Here is a 21,383-nt window from a genome sequence, read left to right as displayed (position 1 = left end):
CTCTGAGAATTCCAAGATTTCTGTCACAATTTTTGGATTTCTGTGGGAATTCCCAGATTTCCAGCAGGGATTCCCATTTTTCTGTGGGAATTCCTGGATTTCAGGTGAGAATTCCAAGATTTCTGTCTCAATTTTTGGATTTCTGTGGGTATTCCCAGATTTCTATTGAGATTCCTGTATTTCTGTAGGAATTCCCAGATTTCCTGTGGGAAAGCTCAGATTTCTGTCAGAATTTTTGGATTTCTGTGAGAATTCCCAGATTTCTGCAGGAATTGCCAGATTTCCACAGAGATTCCCAGATTTCTGGCAGGGATTCCCAGATTCCCAGTGGGGATTCCCAGATTTCTGTGAGAATTCCTTGATTCCCACATCACAATTTTTGGATTTCTGTGGGATTTCCACTGGGAATTCCTGGATTTCAGGTGAGAATTCCCCAATTTCCATAGGAACTTTTGGATTCCTGTGGGAATTCCCAGATTTCAGGTGAGAATTCCCCAATTTCCATAGGAATTTTTGGACTTCTGTGGGAATTCCCAGATTTCTGTTGGGATTCACTGATTTCCATTGGAATTTTCGGATTTCTGTGGGAATTCCCATGGGGATTCCTGGATTTCTGGTGGGCATTCCCAGATTTCTGTGAGAATTCCCCGATTCCCATCACAATTTTTGGATTCCTGTGAGAATTCCCAGATTTCAGGTGAGAATTCCCCCATTTCCATAGGAATTTTTGGATTTCGGTGGGAACTCCCAGATTTCCAGCAGGAATTCCTGGAATTCCGGTGGGAATTCAGTCCAGGAAGCGCTGGCAGGCCTTTTTCCAGCGGCAGGCTGTGCACCACTGCTCGCGGTGCTCGATGCCGTAAACCTTCCGGCACTTCTTGGCTTCCCCGCGGCTTTTCCTGGGAAAATGGGGGGAAAAAAAGGTGGTTTTGAGCTTCCGGATCCAAGGATTCCTTCCTTTTCCCCTCATGGTTTCCCTCCTTTCCCCTCATGTTTTAAATTCATTTTCCAACCTTTTCCCCTCATGTTTTCTCATCTTTTCCAACCCTTCCTCCTCACATTTCCCCTCCTTTCCCTCTCATGTTTTCACTCTTTTTCCCCTCACGTCTTCCCACCTTTTCCCCTCATGGTTTCCCTCATTTTCCATTTGTGGTTTCCCATATTTTCCAACCTTTTCCTCTCATGTTTTCCTCTCATGTTTTCCCATATTTTCCAACCTTTTCCCCTCACGTTTTCCCCTCATGTTTTACCATCTTTTCCAACCTTTTCCCCTCACATTTTCCCCTCATGTTTTCCTCTCTTTTCTCCCTCTTGTTTTCTCTCCTGTTTCTCCTCATGTTTTCCTTCCTTTCCCCTCACATTTTCCCCTCACATTTTCCCCTCACGTTTCCCCTCACATTTCCCCTCATGTCTTCCCTTATTTTCCCCTCATGTTTTCTCTCCTTTTCCAGCCTTTTCCCCTCATGTTTTCCCACCTTTTTCCCTGTTTTCCCTCCTTTTACCCTCATGTTTTCCCTCCTTTTCCCCTCACGTTTCCCCTTCTTTTCCAACCGTTTCCCCTTTTTCCCCTCACGTTTTCCCTCCTTTTCCCCTCACGTTTTACCACCTTTTCCAACCTTTCCTCCTCACATTTTCCCTCCTTTTCCCCTCATGTTACCCTTCATGTCATCCCACATTTTCCCCTCGTTTTCCAACCATTTCCCCCTATGTTTCCCCTCGTGTTTTCCCACATTTTGCCTCATGTTTTCCCATATTTTCCAACCTTTCCCCCTCACATTTTCCCTCCTTTTCCAATCTTTCCTCCTCACGTCTCCCCTCGTTTTCCCTCCTTTTCCCCTCATGTTTCCCCCTCACGTTTTCCCTCCTTTGCCCCTCATGGTTTCCCTTGCTTTTCCACCCTTTTCCCCTCGTATTTCCCCATGTTTTCCTGTTTCCACTCCTTTTTCCCCCCATGTTTTCCCTCATTTTCCCGTCATGTTTTCCCTCCTTTTCCCCTCATGTTTTACAACTTTGTCCCCTCATGTTTTCTCCTCACATTTTCCCTCATGTTTTCCCTCCTTTTCCCCTTATATTTTCCCTTTTTTCCCCCTCATGTTTTCCCATCTTTTCCCCCTCACATTTTCACACCTTTTCCAACCTTTTCCCCTCATGTTTCCCCTCCTTTTCCCATTTTCCCATCTTTTCCAACCTTTTCCCCTCCTGTATCCCCTCATGTCTCCCCTCATTTTCCCCTCGCATTTTCCCCTTGTTTTCCCACCTTTTCCCCCACGTTTTCCTCTCACATTCTCCCTCATGTTTTCCTACTTTTCCCCCTCATGTTTCCACTCCTTTTCCCCTCATATTTCACCCTCCTTTTCCCCTCATGTTTTGCCTCCTTTTCCCCTCACGTTTTCCTATCTTTTCCAACCTTTTCCCCTCATGTATCCTCTCGTCTCCCCTTGTTTTCCCTCCTTTTCCCCTCATGTTTTCCCCTCATGTTTTCCCATCTTTTCCAACCTTTTCCCCTCATGTTTCCCCACCTTTTCCAACCTTTTCCCTTAACGTTTTCCCTCCTTTTCCCACCTTTTCCCTTAACGTTTTCCCTCCTTTTCCCCTCACATTTTCCCCTCACGTTTCCACTCCTTTTCCAAACTTTTCCTGCTTCCCATGTTTTCCCTCATGTTTTCCCACCTCATGTTTTCCCTCATATTTTCCCTCTTTTTCTCATGTTTTCTCTCATGTTTTCCCTTTCCCCCCTCACATTTCCCCTCCTTCTCCCCCCTTCTCCCCACGTTTTCCTTCCTTCTCCCCTCATGTTTTCCCTCCTTTTCCCTTCACGTTTTCCTGCCTTTTCCCCTCATGTTTCACCTTCATGTTTTCCCACCTTTTCCAACCTTTTCTCCTCACGTTTCCCCTCCTTTTCCCTCCTTCTCCCCACGTTTTCCCTCCTTTTCCCCTCATGTTTTCCCTCCTTTTCCCCTCATGTTTCCCCTCGTTTCCCCTCATTTTCCCTCATTTTTTCCCTCCTTTCCCCTCACATTTTCCCCTCATGTTTTCCCATCTTTTCCAACCTTTTCCCCTCATGTTTTCCCTCCTTTTCCCCTCACGTTTTCTCTCCTTTTCCAACTTTTTCCCCTCATGTTTCCCCTCACATTTCCCCTCCTTTTCCAACCTTTCCTCCTCATGTTTTTCCCTCCTTTTCCCCTCACATTTTCCCCTGACGTTTCCCCTCATGTTTTCCCTTCTTTCTCCTCACATTTTCCCCTCACAATTTCCCTCCTTTTCCCCTCCTGTTTCCCCTCACGTTTTCCCATCTTTTCCAACCTTTTCCCCTCAAGTTTTCCTCCTTTTCCCCTCACGGTTTCCCCTCCTTTTCCCCTCATGTTTTCCCTCATGTTTCCCCTCACATTTTCCCTCCTTTCCCAACCTTTTCCCCTCACATTTTCCCTCCTTTTCCAACCTTTTTCCCCTCATATTTTCCCTGCTTTTCCCCTCGTTTCCCCTCCTTTTCCAACCTTTTCCCCTCATTTTTTCCAACCTTTTCCCCTCATGTTTTCCCCTCACATTTTCCCTCATGTTTTCCCATCTTCCCCCTCCTTTTCCCCTCATGTTTTTCCTCGTTTTGCCCTCATGTCTTCCCTCATTTTCCCCTCATGTTTTCTCTCCTTTCCCAACCACTTTCCCTTATGTTTCCCCTCGTTTTCCCACCTTTCTGCCTCACATTTTCCCATCTTTTTGCACCTTTTCCAACCTTTCCCTTCATGTTTTCCCTCCTTTTCCAACCTTTCCCCCTCACATTTTTCCATCTTTTCCCCTCATGTTTTCCCTCCTTTTCCTGTCACATTTTCCCCTCATGTTTTCCAACCTTTTCCCCTCATGTTTTCCCTCCTTTTCCAACCTTTTCCCCTCATGTTTTCCAACCTTTTCCCCTCACATTTTCCCCTCATTTTCTCATCTTTTCCCCTCATGTTTTCCCATCTTTTCCCCTCAGGTTTCCCCTCCTTTTCCCCTTCATGTTTTCCACTCCTTTTCCAACCTTTTCCCGTTTTCCCTCATGTTTCCCCACCTTTTCCAACCTTTTCCCCTCACGTTCTCCCATCTTTCCCCTCCTTTTCCCCTCATATTTTCCCATCTTTTGCCCTCATGTTTTCACTTTTCCCCCTCATGTTTTCCCATCTTTTCCCCTCACATTTTCCCCTCATGTTTTCCCTCCTTTTCCCCTTATATTTTCCCTCATGTTTTCCCTCCTTTTCCCCTCACGTTTCCCCTGTTTTTCCCTGTTTTTCCCTGCGGCATTCCCACCTGGCTCCGGGTGTCCCGCGGGGAGGTGAAGCCACCAGCAGCTGTGGCTGCAGGAGCGGCGATGGCTCCGGGAGGCTCAGCGAGCGACTGCGGACCTGGGGGAAAAATGGGTTAAAAAATGGGTTAAAATGGGATAAAAGATGGGGAAAAAATGGGGGGAAAATGGGGTTAAAAAAGGGCGGAAATGGGGAAAAAAACAGGATAAAAAATGGGGGGGAAAATGGGGAAAAATGGGGAAAAAAACAGGATAAAAATGGGGGGGAAATGGGGTTAAAAAAGGAGGAAAATGGGGAAAAAACAGGATAAAAATGGGGAAAAAATGGGGGGGAAATGGGGTTAAAAAAGGGGGGAAATGGGGAAAAAACCAGGATAAAAAATGGGGGGAAAATGGGGTTAAAACAGGGAAAAATGAGGAAAAATGGGAGAAAAAAGGGGATAAAAATGGAGAAAAATTGGGTTAAAATGGGAAAAAAATGGGGAAAAAAGGGAGAAAAAAGGGGAAAAATTGGGTTAAACCAGGGAAAAACGGGAGAAAAAAGGGAATTAAAAAGGGGAAAAAATGGGGTTAAAACGGGGAAAAATGGGATAAAAAACAGTGGAATAAATAGGTAAAACGGGAAAAAAATGGGATAAAAATGGGATTAAAACGGGGAAAAATGAGATAAAGAACAGGGAAAAATGGGGTTAAAATGGGAAAAATGGGGAAAAAGGGGAGAAAAAAGGGGGATAAAGAACAGGGGGAAAATGGGATAAAAAAAGGGGGAAAAATGGGATAAAAAACAGTGGAATAAATAGGCAAAACCAGGAAAAAATGGGATAAAAATGGGGAAAAACGGGGAAAAATGGGGTTAAAACGGGGAAAAATGGGGAAAAACAGGAGAAAAAAGGGGGAAAAGTAGGAGAAAAATGGGATAAGAACAGGAGACAATTGGAAAAAAAACAGGATAAAAATGAGATAAAAAATGGGAAAAAAGGGGGAAAAAACGGGAAAAAAGGGAGAAAAACAGGATAAAAATGAGATTAAAAATGGGGAAAACTTGGAAAAAAGGGGGAAAAACAGGATAAAAATGAGATTAAAAAAGGAGAAAAACAGGGGAAAATGGGTAAAAAAGGGGAAAAAACAGGATAAAAATGAGATTAAAAATGGGGGAAAAACGGAGACAGAATGGGAAAGGGGGGGGGAATAAAAACAGGACAAAAAATTGGATAAAATTGGGATAAAAATGGGAGAAAATGGGATAAAAACAGGAAAAACCAGGAAAGAAACAGGAAAAATAGGGGATAAAACCAGGATAAAAATGGGATAGAAATGGGATAAAAATGAGAAAAAAAGGGAATAAAAATGCAGAAAAACAGGAAAAAAACGGGATTAAAAGGGGGAAAAAACAGAAAAAAATTTAATAATAAACACGAAAAAACAGGATAAAAAACAGGGCAAAAATAGGATATAAAAGGGATAAAAATGGGATAAAAATGGAATAAGAACAGGACAAGCTTGGAGATAAAAATGGGATAAAAATGGGATAAGAACGGCATCGGAACAGTAAAAAATGGGATAAAAAGCAGGGGAGAAATAGGATTAAAATGGGATAAAAATTGGATAAAAATGGGATAAAAATGGAATAAGAACAGGACAAGCTTGGGGAAAAAAATGGGATAAAAATGGGATGAGAACGGCATCAGAACGGGGAAAAAATGGGATAAAAAATAGGGGGAAAATGGGATTAGAATGGGATAAAAATGGGATAAAAATGGAATAAGAACAGGACAAGCTTGGGGGAAAATTTGGATAAAAATGAGATAAGAACGGCATTGGAACGTGGAAAAATGGGATAAAAAATAGGGGCAAAATGGGATTAAAATGGGATAAAAATGGGATAAAAATGGGATAAAAATGGGAAAAAATGGGAAAAAAATGGGATAAAAATGGGATAAAATGGGAAAAAAATGGGATAAAAATGGGATAAAAATGGGAAAAAATGGGAAAAAAAAGGGGGAAAAATGGGAAAAAAAAGGGAAAAACCAGGAAAAGGAGAGGAATTGCCGGATTGGGAAGTGGGCAGCAGGACTCACCGGGGTCAGGGCGGGCAGCGGCGCCGCCCAGCTGATGCTGGTGAAGATGTGAGGAGACACCGGGATCTGGATGGAGGGAACAGCCTGGGAAGGGTGGGAAAAACGGGAATTTTTTATTAGCGGGAATTTCCTGGTTCCCTTGGAGTCCTGCGGGAATTTCCTGGTTCCCTTGGAATCCCGCGGGAATTTCCTGTTCCTGTTGGAATCTTGTAGGAATTTCCTGTTCCTATGGGAATCCTGCGGGAATTTCCTGTTCTCATCAGAATTCCATGGGATCCTTCGGGATTTTCCTGTTCACATGGAATTCCTCAGGATTTTCCTGTTCCCATGGGAATCCTGCAGGAATTTCTTGTTCCCATGGGAATTCCTTGGGAATTTCCTGGTTCCTCGGAATCCCGCGGGAATTTCCTGTTCCCACGGAATTCCTTGGGATTTTCCTGTTTTCATCAGAATCTCACAGGAATTTCCTGTTCCCATGGAATTCCTTGGGAATTTCCTGTTCTCCTCAGAATTCTATGGGTTTTTCCTGTTCCCATTAAAATCTCTTGAGATTTTCCTGTTCCCATGGGAATCTCGTGAGAATTTCCTGTTCCCATGGAATTCTGTGGGATTTTCTGTTCCCATGGAAATCCTCAGGAATTTCTGTCTCATGGAAATCCCACGAGATTTTCCTGTTCCCATGGGGATCCTTTGGGTTTTGTTTGTTGGTTTTGTTTTTTTTGGGTTTTGTTCATAAATCTCGGATTTTCCTGTTCCCATTAGAATCTCTTGGGATTTTCCTGTTCCCATGGGAATCTCGTGGGAATTCCTTGGGAATCCCTCAGGCATTTCCTGTTCCCATGGAATTCTGTGGGATTTTCCTGTTCTCATGGAATTTCTTGGGATTTTCCTGTTCTCATGGGAATACCTTGGGATTTTCCTGTTCCCATGTGATCCTTCAGGATTTTCCTGTTCCCATGGGATCCTTCAGGATTTTCCTGTTCCCATGGAAATCCTGCAGGATTTTCCTGTTCCCATGGAATTCCTTGGGGTTTTCCTGTTCCCATGGAATCTCTTGGGAATTCCTTGGGAATCCCTCAGGAATTTCCAGTTCCCATGGAATTCTGTGGGATTTTCCAGTTCCCATGGAATTCTGTGGGATTTTCCTGTTCCCATGGAATTCTGTGGGATTTTCCTGTTCCCATGGGAACCTTTGGGAATTTCCTGTTCCCATGGGAACCTTTGGGAATTTCCTGTTCCCATGGAAATCCTGCAGGATTTTCCTGTTCCCATGGAATTCCTTGGGGTTTTCCTGTTCCCATGGAATCTCTCGGGAATTTCCTGTTCCCATGGGAATTCTACAGGATTTTCCTGTTCCCATGGGAATTCCTCAAAATTTTCCCCCATTCCCAAAGGAATTCCTTGGGGTTTTCCTGTTCCCATGGGAATTCCACAGGAATTTCTGCTCCGCTCACAGGGAATGTGGGAAAAGCCCCAAAACCCCACAGGAAAATCTGGATGGATTTGGGGTTTGGAAATGTGGGGGAATTTTTTGGGGTTTGATGGGAATTTTTTGGGGTTTGATGGGAATTTTTTGGGGTTTAATGGGATTTTTTCGTGTTTAATTGGAATTTTTTTTGGTGTTTAATGGGAGTTTAATGGGAATTTTTTTGATGTTTTATGGGAATTTTTTGGGGTTTAATGGGAATTTTTTGTGTGTTTAATGGGAATTCTTAAAAATTTATTTAATGGGATTTTTTTCGTGTTTAATGGGAATTTTTCTCATGTTTTATGGGAATTTTTTTCATGTTTTATGGGAATTTTTTGGGGTTTAATGGGAATTTTTGGGTGCTTAATGGGAATTTTTTTGGGTTTAATTTGGTTTCTTTTGGAGTTCAATGGGAATTTTTTTGGTGTTTAGTGGGAATTTAATGGGAATTTTTTTGATGTTTAATTGGAATTTTTTTGGTGCTTCATGGGAAACGAGGAGGGAAAACAGGAGAGAAAAGGAAGAAAAACGAGAAAAAAGGAGGAAATAGGAGAGAAAGAGGAGGGAAAAGGGAGGAAAAGAGGAGAAAAAAGGAAGCAAAAAAGGGGAAAAAGGGAGGAAAAAAGAAGGAAAAAGGAAGCGAAAAAAGAAAGAAAAAAGGAAGAAAAAAAGAGAAAAAATGAGGAGAAAAAAGGAAAAGAAGGAGGAAAAAAGGAGGGAAAAGGGAGGGAAATAGGAGAGGAAAAGGGGAAAAGGATGGAAAAAGGCGGGAAAAGGATGGAAAAAGGCGGGAAAAGCCGGAAAAAGGCGGGAAAAAGATGGAAAAAGGCGGGAAAAGCCGGAAAAAGGCAGGAAAAGGATGGAAAAAGGCGGGAAAAGCCGGAAAAAGGCGGGAAAAGGATGAAAAAGGCGGGAAAAGGATGAAAAAAGGCGGGAAAAGGATGGAAAAAGGCGGGAAAAGGATGGAAAAAGGCGGGAAAAGCCAGAAAAAGGCGGGAAAAGCCGGAAAAAGGCGGGAAAAGGATGGAAAAAGGCGGGAAAAGCCGGAAAAAGGCAGGAAAAGAATGGAAAAAGGCGGGAAAAGGATGGAAAAAGGCGGGAAAAGGACGGAAAAAGGACGGAAAAAGGCAGGAAAAGCTCACCTGGTAGGCGTGGTCAGCCTGGATGTGCCAGAAGGAGGCAGGGCTGGGTGGGCTGAGCTCCAGCAGCGCCTCGGGGACACCTGGGGACACCGCGGGGACACCTGGGGACACCTCCGGGGAAATCGTGGCACTTCCGGGTGACACTTCCGGGAAAACGGCGGTACTTCCGGGTGACACTTCCGGGAAAACGGTGGCATTTCCGAGTGACATTTCTGGGAAAATGGTGGCATTTCCGGGTGACACTTCTGGGGACATGGGGACACTTCCGGGGGACACTTCTGGGGAAATTGTGGCACTTCTGGGTGGCACTTCCGGGAAGTTGGCGGTATTTCCGGGTGTCACTTCCGGGAACTCGGTGACATTTCCGGGTGTCACTTCCGGGCAGTTGGTGACATTTCCGGGTGACATTTCCGGGTTGGGATCGTCCTGGAGCTGCAGCTCAGTGTAGTAAAAATCCTCTTCGCGCCGACGGTGAGCCGAGGAGGGAATGTCACTGCGGGAAATTGGGGGAAATTAGGGAAAATTATGGGGATTTGGGAAAAAATGGGAAAAATGGAGGAAATGGGGGGAAAAATGGGAATTGTGGGGAAAATGGGGAAATGGAAATGGGAAAAGGGAATTATGGGAAAAATGGGAATTGGGGGAAAATGGAAATTGGGAATCGGGAAAATGGGGAATTAGGGGAAAAAATTGGGAATTAGGAGAATTAGGGGAAAAAATGGGAATTGTGGGGAAAATGGGAATTTGGGGGGAAAATGGGAATTACGGGAAAAATGGGAGAAATGGGTGGAAAATGGCAATTTGGGGAAAAATGGGGGATTAGGGAAAAATGGGGAATTGGGAGAAAAGGGGGAATGAGGAGAATTGGGGGAAAAATGGGAATTGTGGGGAAAATGGGAATTTGGAGAAAATAGAGAAATGGGAAAAGGGGAATTATGAGAAAATGGAAATGGGGAAGAAAAATGGAAATGGGAGTTGGGGGAAAATGGGGAAATGGAAAATGGGAATCGGATATGGGGAGTTGGGGAAAATGGGAATTGTGGGGAAAAATGGGAATTGGGGGAAAATTGGAATTGTGTGGGAAAATGGGAATTGGGGCAAAAATGGGGAAAGGGAAAAGGGGGAATTATGGGGAAAATGGGGAATTGGGGGATGGGAATTAGGGGAAAATGGGGGAAATGGGAAAATGGGAAAATTGGGGGAAATGGGGAATTGGAATTGGGGGAGAAATGGGGGAAGTGGAAAAGGGTGGGGGAATGGGGAATTATGGGGAAAATGGGAATTATGGGAAAAATGGGAGAATTATGGGAAAAATGGGAATTTGGGGGGAAAATGGGAATTTGGGGGGAAAAATGGGAATTGTGGGGATAATGGGAATTTGGAGGGATATTGGTAATTATGAGAAAAATGGGAGAAATGGGAAAAGGGGGAATTATGAGGAAAATAGGGAATTGGGGGAAAAAATGGGAATTAGGGGAAAAATGGGGGAAATGGGAAAAACGGGAAAAATGGAAATGGGAATTAAATTGGAGAAATGGGAATTAGAGGGGAAAAATGGGGAATTAGGAAAGAAATGGAAATGGGAAGAAACTAGGGAAAATTGGGAATTAGGTGAAAAATGGGGATAGGGAAAAATGGGGAAAAATTGGGGAATTTATGGGAAATTTAGGGAAAATTAGGGGGAAAATAGGGAAAAAGGAGAAAAAATGGGAAAAATGGGAGAAAAAGGGGAAAAAATGGGAAAAATGGGAAAAAAAGGGGAAAAATGGGAAAAATGGGGAGAAATGGGGAAAAGGAAGAAGAAAAAATGGGGGAAATGGGGGAATTGGGGGAAAAGGGAAGAAAAAGGGAAGGAAAAAGGAGAAAAATTGGGGAAAAATGGGGGAAAAATGGGGAAGAAAAAATGGGAAAAATGGGAAAAAATGGGGAAATTGGGGGAAAAATGGGGAAAATGGGGAAAATTGGGAAAAATGGGGAAAATTTGGGAAAAATTGGGGAAAAATGGGGAAAATTGGGAAAAATGGGAAAATTGGGGGGAAAAGGGAAGAAAAAGGGAAGGAAAAAGGAGAAAAAATGGGGAAAAATTGGGGGAAAATGGAAAATGGGAAAATTGGGGGAAATTGGGAGAAAAATGGGGAAATTGGGGAAAAATAGGAAAATTGGGAGAAAAATGGGGAAAAATGGGGTGGGGGAAATTGGGGGAATTTAGGAAAATGGGAAAATTGTGGGGAAAATGGGGAAAAAATGGGGAAATGGGGAAAATGGGGAATTGGGGAAAATGGGAAAAATTGGGGGAAATGGGGAAAAGGAAGAAGAAAAAATGGGGGAAATGGGGGAATTGGGGGAAAAGGGGGGAAATTGGGAGGAAAAAGGAGAAAAATTGGGGAAAAATGGGGGAAAAATGGGGAAGAAAAAATGGGAAAAATGGGAAAACGGGGAAATTGGGATAAAAATGAGGGGAAAATGGGGAAAAATGGGGAAAAATGGGGAAAATGGAATTATGGGAAAATGGGGAAATGGGGAAAATGGGGAAATGTGGAAATGGGGGAAAATGGGGAAATGGGAATTATGGGAAAAAATGGGAATTGTGGGGAAAATGGGAATTATGGGAAAATGGGGAATTGGGGAAAATTGGGAGTTTGGGAAAATGGGGAATTAGGGGAAAAAGAGAATTTGGGGGAAAATGGGGAAAGGGGAAAAGGGAATTGGGGAGAAATGGGGAATTGGGAGGAAATGGGAGTGGGGAAAAATGGGAATTAGGAGAAAATTGGGGGAAATGGGAATTAAGAGGAAAATGGGGAATTATGGGAAAAATGGGGAATTGGGGGAAAATGGGGAAAAGGAGAAATTATGGGAAAAATGGGGGAAATGGAGAATTGGGGGGAAAATGGGAATTGTGGGGAAAGGGCGAAATAGGAAAAAATGGGGAATTAGGAGAAATATGGGGAATTCTGGGGAAAATGGGAATTATGGGAAAAATGGGAATTGGGGGAAAATGGGAATTGGGGAAAATGGGGAAATAGAGGAGAAATTGTGGGAAAAAGGAAAAAAGGAGCAGGAAAAGGGGCTGGGAAAAGGGAATTTTGGGATTCAGTAATTCCAGGATTACGAAATCTTGGGATTCAGGAATTCCAGGATTGGGGTATTTTGGGATTTGGGAATTCCGGGATTTAGGAATTTTGGGATTCAGGAATACCAGGATTGGGGAAATTTGTGATTCAGGAATCGCGGGATTTGGGAATTTTGGGATTTGTCAATTTTGGGATTTGGGAATTCCAGGATTCAGGAATTTTGGGATTCAGGAATTTTGGGAATTCAGGAATTTTGGGTTTCAGGAATCGCGGGATTTGGGAATTTTGGGATTCGGGAACCTCACAATTTGAGAATTTTGAGATTTGGGAATTCCAGGATTGGGGAATTTTGGGAATTCAGGAATTCCAGGATTGGGGAATTCTGGGATTCAGGAATTTCGGGATTCTGGAATTTCAGGATTCGGGAATTTTGGGATTCTGTAATTCCAGGATTCAGAATTTTGGGATTTGGGAATTTTGTGATTCAGGAATTCCAGGATTCGGGAATTTTGGGATTTGGGAACCGCACAATTTGGGAATTTTGAGATTCGGGAATTCCAGGATTGGGGAATTATGGGATTCAGGAACTTTGGGATTTGGGAATTTTTGGGATTCAGAAATTTTAGGATTTGGGAATTTTGGGATTCAATTTTGGGATTCGGGAATTTTGTGATCAGGGAATTCCGGGATTTGGGAATTCCGGGATTCAGGAATTTTGGGAATTTTGGGATTTGGGAATTCCGGGATTGGGGAATTTTGCTATTTGGGAATTTTGCAATTTGGGAATTTTGGGATTCAGGAATTTTGCGATTCAGGAATTTTGCGATTTGGGAATTCCGGGATTGAGGAATTTTGGGATTCGGGAATTTTGGGATTCAGGAATTTTGAGATTAGGGAATTCCGGGATTCGGGAATTCCAGGATTCAGGAATATTGCGATTCAGGAATTTTGGAATTCAGGAATTCCAGGATTCAGGAATTTTGCAATTTGGGAATTCCAGGATTCAGGAATTTTGCAATTCGGGAATTTTGGGATTCAGGAATTTTGCAATTCAGGAATTTTGGGAATTTTGGGATTTGGGAATCTTGCAATTTGGGAATTTTGCGATTGGGGAATTTTGGGATCTGGGAATCTCACAATTTGGGAATTTTGAAATTCAGGAATTCCGGGATTGGGGAATTCTGCAATCAGGGAATGCCGGGATTCAGGAAATTCTGTGATTCAGAAATTTTGGGATTCAGGAATTTTGGGATTCGGGAATTCTGGGATTTGGGAATTTTGGGAATTTTGAGAATTTGGGAATTTTGGGAATTCAGGAATTTTGGAATTTCGGGAATGTGGCTCACGCGAGGTGCAGGCTGCGGATGTGCCGTCGGATTCCCACGCTGGATCTGAGCTCCTTGCCGCAGCCTGGCCACAGACAGCGGAACTGCGCTGGGACACCGCGGGCCTGGGGACACCGGGGACAGGGACACCGACCGGGTCATCAACCGTGTCACCAACCTGGCACTGACCCTGTCACCAACTGTGTCACTAACAGTGTCATCATCCCTGTCACCAACCATGTCACTAACAGTGTCACCTTCCTATATCACCAACTTCTCACCAACCCTGTCACCAACCGTGTCACCAGCCCTGTCACCATCCCTGTTACCAACTGTGTCACCAGCCTGTCACTAACAGTGTCACTAACAGTGTCACTAACAGTGTCACCAGGCTGTCACCAACTGCGTCACTAACGGTGTCATCAGCCCTGTCACCAACTGTGTCATCAACTGTGTCACTAACAGTGTCACCAACTGGCACTGACCCTGTCACCAGCCATGTCACCAACCATGTCATCAACCCTGTCACCGACCCTGTCACCACCCCTGTTACCAACTGTGTCACCAACCACGTCACCAACTGTGTCACTAACAATGTCACCAACTGTGTCACTAACAATGTCACCATCCATGTCACCAACTGTGTCATCAGCCATGTCACTAACAGTGTCACCAACAGTGTCACCAACCATGTCACTGTCACTAACCATGTCACTAACAGTGTCACCAGCCGTGTCACCTACTGTGTCACCAACCTGTCACCAGCCTATCACCAACTGTGGCACCAACTGGCACTGATTCTGTCACCAACCAGTTCATTAACAGTGTCACCTCCCTGTGTCACCATCCATGTCACCAACTGTGTCACCAGCCATGTCACTAACAGTGTCACCTACCGTGTCACTAACAGTGTCACAAACAGTGTCACCAACCCTGTCACCATGCCTGTCACCATCCATGGCACATCCATGTCACCAACCCTGTCATTAACAGTGTCACCTCCCTGTGTCACCATCCTTGTCAGCATCCCTGTTACCTACCATGTCATTAACAGTGTCACCAACCCTGTCACCAACCGTGTCACCAGCCTGTCACCAACTGTGTCATCAACCATGTCACTAACGGTGTCACTAACAGTGTCACCATGCATGTCACCAACCGTGTCACTAACGGTGTCACTAACGGTGTCACCATCCATGTCACCAGCCTGTCGCCAACCGTGTCACTAACAGTGTCACCAGCCCTGGCACTGACCCTGTCACCATCCTTGTCACTAACTGTGTCACCAGCCATGTCACCAACCCTGTCACCGACTGGCACCGACCGTGTCACCATCCCTGTCACCAACTGTGTCACCAACCACGTCACCAACTGTGTCACCAACCATGTCACCAACTGGCACTGACCCTGTCACCAGCCTGTCACCAACTGTGTCACCAACCATGTCACTGACTGTGTCACTAATAGTGTCACCATCCATGTCACCATCCATGTCCTCATCAAGGTCACCATCCATGTCACCAACCCTGTCACCAACCGTGTCACCAACCATGGCACCAACCCTGGCACCAACTGGCACCAAGCCTGTCACCATCCATGTCACTAACAGTGTCACCTCCCTGTGTCACCATCCCTGTCAGCAACTGTGTCACCAGCTGTGTCACTAACAGTGTCACCATCCCTGTCACCATCCACGGCACATCCCTGTCACCATCCATGTCACATCCCTGTCATCAACCATGTCACCGACCCTGTCACCATCCCTGTCACCAACCCTGTCACCGACTGTGTCACTAACAGCGTCACTAACAGTGTCACCAACCTGTCACCAACCCTGTCACATTCCTGTCATCATCCCTGTCACATCCATGTCACATCCCTGTCACCAACTGTGTCACCAATCACGTCACCAACTGTGTCACCAACCATGTCACCAACTGGCACTGACCCTGTCACCAGCCATGTCACCAACCGTGTCATCAACCCTGTCGCTAACAGTGTCACCATCCCTGTCACCAACAGTGTCACCAACCTGTCACCAACTGTGTCACCAACCGTGTCACTAAGTGTCACTAACAATGTCACTAATAGTGTCACCATCCATGTCCTCATCAAGGTCACCATCCATCACCAACCCTGTCACCAACTGCGTCACTAACAGTGTCACCAGCCTGTCACCGACTGTGTCACCAACTGTGTCACCAACCGTGTCACTAAGTGTCACTAACAGTGTCACTAACAGTGTCACCAGCCCTGTCACCGACTGTGCCATCAACCATGTCACCAACCGTGTCACCAACAGTGTCACTAACAGTGTCACTAACAGTGTCACCGACTGTGTCACCAACCATGTCACCATCCCTGTCACATCCCTGTCACATCCATGTCACATCCATGTCACATCCCTGTCACCATCCCTGTCAACATGCATGTCACCAAACTTGTCACCAACCCTGCCACATCCCTGTCACCATCCTTGTCACTATCCCTGTCACCAACCGTGTCACTAACAGTGTCACTAACAGTGTCACCATCCATGTCACCACCCCTATCACCAACCATGTCACTAACAGTGTCACCAGCTGTGTCACCAACCCTGTCACCAACACTGTCACTAACAGTGTCACCATTCCTGTCACCATCCATGTCCCCATCCATGTCACCACCCTGTGTCACCATCCATGTCACATCCCTGTCACCATCCACGTCACCAACCATGTCACCACCCTGTGTCCCTGTTTTGTGCCACCATCCATGTCATCACCCCATGTGACCGTCCCTGTCACCATCCATGTCACCCTCCACATCACCATTCCCTGTCACCATCCATGTCATTATTTTGTCACCATCCCTGCCACCATCCCTGTCCCCACCCCTGTCCCCACCCTCTCCCCCTGTGTCCCCAGTGTCCCCATTGTCACCTTCCTCCTGCGCGCTGTCGCTCCCTGCGCCGCCCACAGCTCGGGGTCAGTGTCAAAGCCATCGTCCGGTGACCTCAGCGACCCGCGGGGACACCCTGGGGACATCGCCGGGTGGCCTGGTGACATCGTAGGGTGACCCGGTGACATCGAGTGGTGGCCTGGTGACATCACGGGGTGGCCTGGTGACATTGCGGGATGGCCTGGTGACATTGCAGGATGGCCTGGTGACGTCGCGGGATGGCCTGGTGACATCGTAGGGTGCCCTGGTGACATCGCAGGGTGGCCTGGTGACATCGCAAGGTGGCCTGGTGACATCATGGCATGGTTTGGTGACATCGCCGGGTGGCCTGGTGAGATTGCCAGGTGGCCTGGTGACATCGCGGGGTGGCTTGGGGACAATGGGAGGTGAGGAGGTGACAGTGGCAGGTGGGGAGGTGACAGTGGGACATGGGGAGGTGACAGTGGCACATGGGGAGGTGACAGTGGGACATGGGGAGGTGACAGTGGCACATGGGGAGGTGACAGTGGGAGGTGGCTTGGGGACAATGGCACATGGGGAGGTGACAATGGGTCATGGGGAGGTGACAATGGGACATGGGGAGGTGACAGTGGCACACGGGGAGGTGACGGGGTGGAGGTGGCACTGTCCCCGCTCCAGTGGCCGCTGGTGCTGCTGCTGTCCGAGATGTCCTCGCTGTCCCTGCAGGGCTCGGCGCACGACACTGCGGGGAGGAAAATGGGAAAAATCATGGGAAAAATGGGAAAAAATCATGGGAAAAATCATGGGAAAAATCATGGGAAAAATCATGGGAAAAATGGGAAAAATCATGGGAAAAAATCATGGGAAAAATCATGGGAAAAGTGGGAAAAATCATGGGAAAAATCATGGGAAAAATCATGGGAAAAATCATGGGAAAAATCATGGGGAAAATCATGGGAAAAATGGGGAAATGGGGAAAAATCATGGGGAAAAATAATGGGAAAAATGGGGAAAAATCATGGGAAAAATGGGAAAAATCATGGGAAAAATCATGGGAAAAATGGGAAAAACATGGGAAAAATCATGGGAAAAATCATGGAAAAATCATGGGAAAAATCATGGGAAAAATGGGAAAAATCATGGGAAAAATGGGAAAAAATCATGGGAAAAATGGGAAAAATCATGGGAAAAATCATGGGGAAAATGGGAAAAATCATGGGAAAAATCATGGGAAAAATCATGGGAAAAATCATGGAAAAAATGGGAAAAATCATGGGAAAAATGGGAAAAATCATGGGAAAAATGGGAAAAATCATGGGAAAAATCATGGGAAAAATCATGGGAAAAATCATGGGAAAAAGTCATGGGAAAAATGGGAAAAATCATGGGAAAAATGGGAAAAATCATGGGGAAAATCATGGGAAAAAATCATGGGAAAAATGGGAAAAAATCATGGGAAAAATCATGGGAAAAATCATGGGAAAAATCATGGGAAAAATCATGGGAAAAATCATGGGAAAAATCAAATTGGGAAAAAATCATGGGAAAAAATCATGGGAAAATCATGGGAAAAAGTCATGGGAAAAATGGGAAAAATCATGGGAAAAATGGGAAAAATCATGGGGAAAATCTGGGAAAATCTGGGAATGGGAAAAAATCATGGGAAAAATCATGGGAAAAATGGGAAAAAATCATGGGAAAAATCATGGGAAAAATGGGAAAAATCATGGGAAAAAATAATGGGAAAAATCATGGGAAAAATCATGGGAAAAATCATGGGAAAAATCATGGGAAAAAGTCATGGGAAAAATGGGAAAAAATCATGGGAAAAATGGGAAAAATCATGGGAAAAAATCATGGGAAAAATCATGGGAAAAAGTCATGGGAAAAATGGGAAAAAATCATGGGAAAAATGGGAAAAATCATGGGAAAAATCATGGGAAAAATCATGGGAAAAATCATGGGAAAAAATCATGGGAAAAAATCATGGGAAAAATCATGGGAAAAAATCATGGGAAAAATGGGAAAAAGTCATGGGAAAAATGGGTGGAAATTCCAGAATTTCTGTGGGATTTGTAAACTGGAGAATTCCCATTATCCCAAAATGGAATATCCCAGAATTCCTGTGAGATTTTCCATCCTGGAGAATTCCTGAAATTTGATATCAGGGAATTCTGCATCCCAGAGAATTCCCAAAATTCAATATCCCAAAATTCTGCGTCCCGGAGAATTCCTGAAATTCAATATCCCAAAATTTTCCATCCCAAAGAATTCCTGAAATTCAATATCCCTAAAATTCTCCATCCCAGAGAATTCCTGAAATTTGATATTATGGAATTCTGCATCCTGGAGAATTCCTGAAATTCAATATCCCAAAATTCTCCATCCCAGAGAATTCCCGTAATCCCAAAATGGAAAATCCCAGAATGGAAAATCCCAAAATTCCCGAAGGATTCTCCATCCCAGAGAATTCCCAAAATTCAATATCCTAAAATTCTTCATCCCAGAGAATTCCCATTATCCCAGAATTCCTGGGGGATTTTCCATCCCAGACAATTCCCAAAATTCAATATCCCAAAATTTTCCATCCCAAAGAATTCCTGAAATTCAATATCCCAAAATTCTCCATCCCAGAGAATTCCCGTTATCCTGAATGGAAAATCCCAGAATGGAAAATCCCAGAATTCCTGTGGGATTTTCCATCCCGGAGAATTCCCAAAATTCAATATCCTAAATTCTGCATCCCAGAGAATTCCTGTTATTCCAAAATGGAAAATCCTGGAATTCCTGCGGGATTTGTATCCTGGAGAATTCCCAAAATTTGGTATCATGGAATTCTGCATCCCAGAGAATTCCCAAAATTCAATATCCCTGAATTCTGCACCCTGGAGAATTCCCGTTATCCCAAAATGGAAAATCCCAAAATTCCTGGGGGATTTTCCATCCCAGAGAATTCCCAAAGTTCAATATACTAAAATTCTGCATCCTGGAGAATTCCCAAAATTCAATATCCCAAAATTCTGCATCCCGGAAAATTCCTGTTATCCCAAAATGGAAAATCCCTGAATGGAAAATCCCAAAATTCCTGGGGAATTCTCCATCCCAGAGAATTCCCAAAATTCAATATCCCTAAATTCCGCATCCCGGAGAATTCCTGTTATTCTAAAATGGAAAATCCCAGAATTCCTGCTGGATTTTCCATCCTGGAAAATTCCCAAAATTCAATATCCCTAAATTCTACATCCCAGAGAAAAACTCTCCATCCTGGAGAATTCCCAAAATTCAATATCCCAAAATTCTGCATCCCGGAAAATTCCTGTAATCCCAGAATGGAAAATCCCAAAATTCCTGGGGAATTCTCCATCCTGGAGAATTCCTGTTATCCCAAAATGGAAATTCCAGAATTCCTGGGAGGTTTTGCATCCCAGAGAATTCCCAAAATTCAATATCACAGAATTCTGCATCCCAGAGAATTCCTGATATCCCAAAATGGAAAATCTTGGAATTCCTGTGGGATTTTCCATCCCCGAGAATTCCCAAAATTCAATATCCTAAAATTCTGCATCCTGGAGAATTCCCAAAATTCAATATCCCCAATTCTCCATCCCAGAGAATTCTTGAAATTCAATATCTCTAAAATTCTCCATCCCGGAGAATTCTCATAATTCAATATCCCAAAATTTTCCATCCCAGAGAATTCCTGAAATTTGATATTATGGAATTCTGTATCCTGGAGAATTCCTGAAATTCAATATCCCAAAATTCTTCATCCTGGAGAATTCCTGTTATCCCAAAATGGAAAATCCATGAATGGAAAATCCCAAAATTCCCGAAGGATTCTCCATCCCGGAGAATTCCCAAAATTCAAAATCCCAAAATTCTGCATCCCGGAAACTTCCCATTATCCCGAAATGGAAAATCCCAAAATTCCTGTGGGATTTTCCATCCCCGAGCAGTTCTGGGATGGAGATTTTTAGGGAAATCCTTGTGGATTATTTTTAGGAGAATCCTAAAAATTCTGGGATTTTTTCTGGAATTTTTTCTGGGAATTTCTGGGATTTTTTCCAGAATTTTTTCTGGGAATTTCCAGGATTTTTTCTGGGACATTTTTCTGGGAATTTTTCAGGGATTTTTTCCGGGAATTTCCAGGATTTTTTCTGGGATTTTTTCCGGGATTTTTTCCAGGATTTTTTCTGGGATTTTTTCCAGGAATTTCTAGCTTTTTTCTGGGATTTTTCTGGGAATTTCTGGGATTTTTCTGGGTTTTTTTCTGAAATTTTTGGGGGAATTTCCAGGATTTTCTGGGAATTTCCGGGTTTCAGGATTTTTTCCGGGAATTTCCAGGTTTTTTCTGGGATTTTCTGGGATTTTTCTGGGATTTTCGGTGATTTTTCCCGATTTTTTCGGAATATTTTCGGGAATTTCTGGGGGTTTTTCCAGTATTTTTTCTGGGGAATTTCAGTATTTTTTCCAGAATTTTCTGAAAAGTTTTCAGGAATTTCCGAGATTTTTTCTGAGATTTTAAAAGGGATTTTTTCTGGGAATTTCTGGGCTTTTTCCTGGGATTTTTTCTGGAATTTTTTTTGGAATTTCCAGGATATTTTCCGGGATTTTTTCTGGGATTATTTCCGGGATTTTTTCTGGGATTTTTTCTGGGAATTTCTGGGATTTTTCTGGGATTTTTTCTGGAATTTTTTTCTGGCATTTTCCCCAGGAATTTCTGGGATTTTTTCCCCAGAATTCTGGGATTTTTCCAGGATTTTTTCTGGGATTTTTTTCCGAAATTTTTTCCAGAATTTTTTCCAGAATTTTTCCAGGAATTCCAGAATTTTTTCCGGGATTTTTTCTGGGATTTTTCCGGAATTTTTCCCAGAATTTTTCCAGGAATTCCAGAATTTTTTCCGGGATTTTTTCTGGGATTTTTTCCGGGATTATTTCCGAGATTTTTTCCCAGGAATTTCCAGGATTTTTTCTGGGATTTTTTACAGATTTTTTTCCCAGGAATTCCGGGATTTTTTTCAGAATGTTTTCCAGGATTTTTTCTGGGATCTTTTCTGGAATTTTTTCCGGAATTTTTTCTGGGAATTTCCAGGATTTTTTCTGGGATTTTTTCCGGGACTTT

At 43.9% G+C, this 21,383-nt stretch overlaps 1 protein-coding gene across 1 annotated transcript; it reads right to left on the bottom strand.

Moving 5' to 3' along the window:
* Positions 1 to 214: 214 nt before the first annotated feature.
* On the bottom strand, positions 215 to 17,005 carry LOC146440496 (zinc finger protein 395-like). The gene is made up of 6 exons (XM_085057190.1): positions 16,282 to 17,005; positions 13,382 to 13,485; positions 8,965 to 9,457; positions 6,355 to 6,438; positions 4,282 to 4,376; positions 215 to 899 (listed from the first exon to the last, which is right to left on the bottom strand). Exons 1-6 carry the CDS (start codon positions 16,657 to 16,659, stop codon positions 788 to 790), a joined length of 1,266 nt encoding a protein of 421 aa, XP_084913316.1. The 5' UTR covers positions 16,660 to 17,005; the 3' UTR covers positions 215 to 787.
* Positions 17,006 to 21,383: the final 4,378 nt, after the last annotated feature.

This window comes from Lichenostomus cassidix, chromosome 3, assembly GCF_008360975.1.
Source record: "Lichenostomus cassidix isolate B80296 chromosome 3, HeHo_3.0, whole genome shotgun sequence".
Classification (NCBI taxonomy): Eukaryota; Metazoa; Chordata; class Aves; order Passeriformes; family Meliphagidae; genus Lichenostomus; species Lichenostomus cassidix.
The sequence above is the reverse complement of the archived record's forward strand: the minus strand, read 5'-3'. Positions and strand labels throughout refer to the sequence as shown.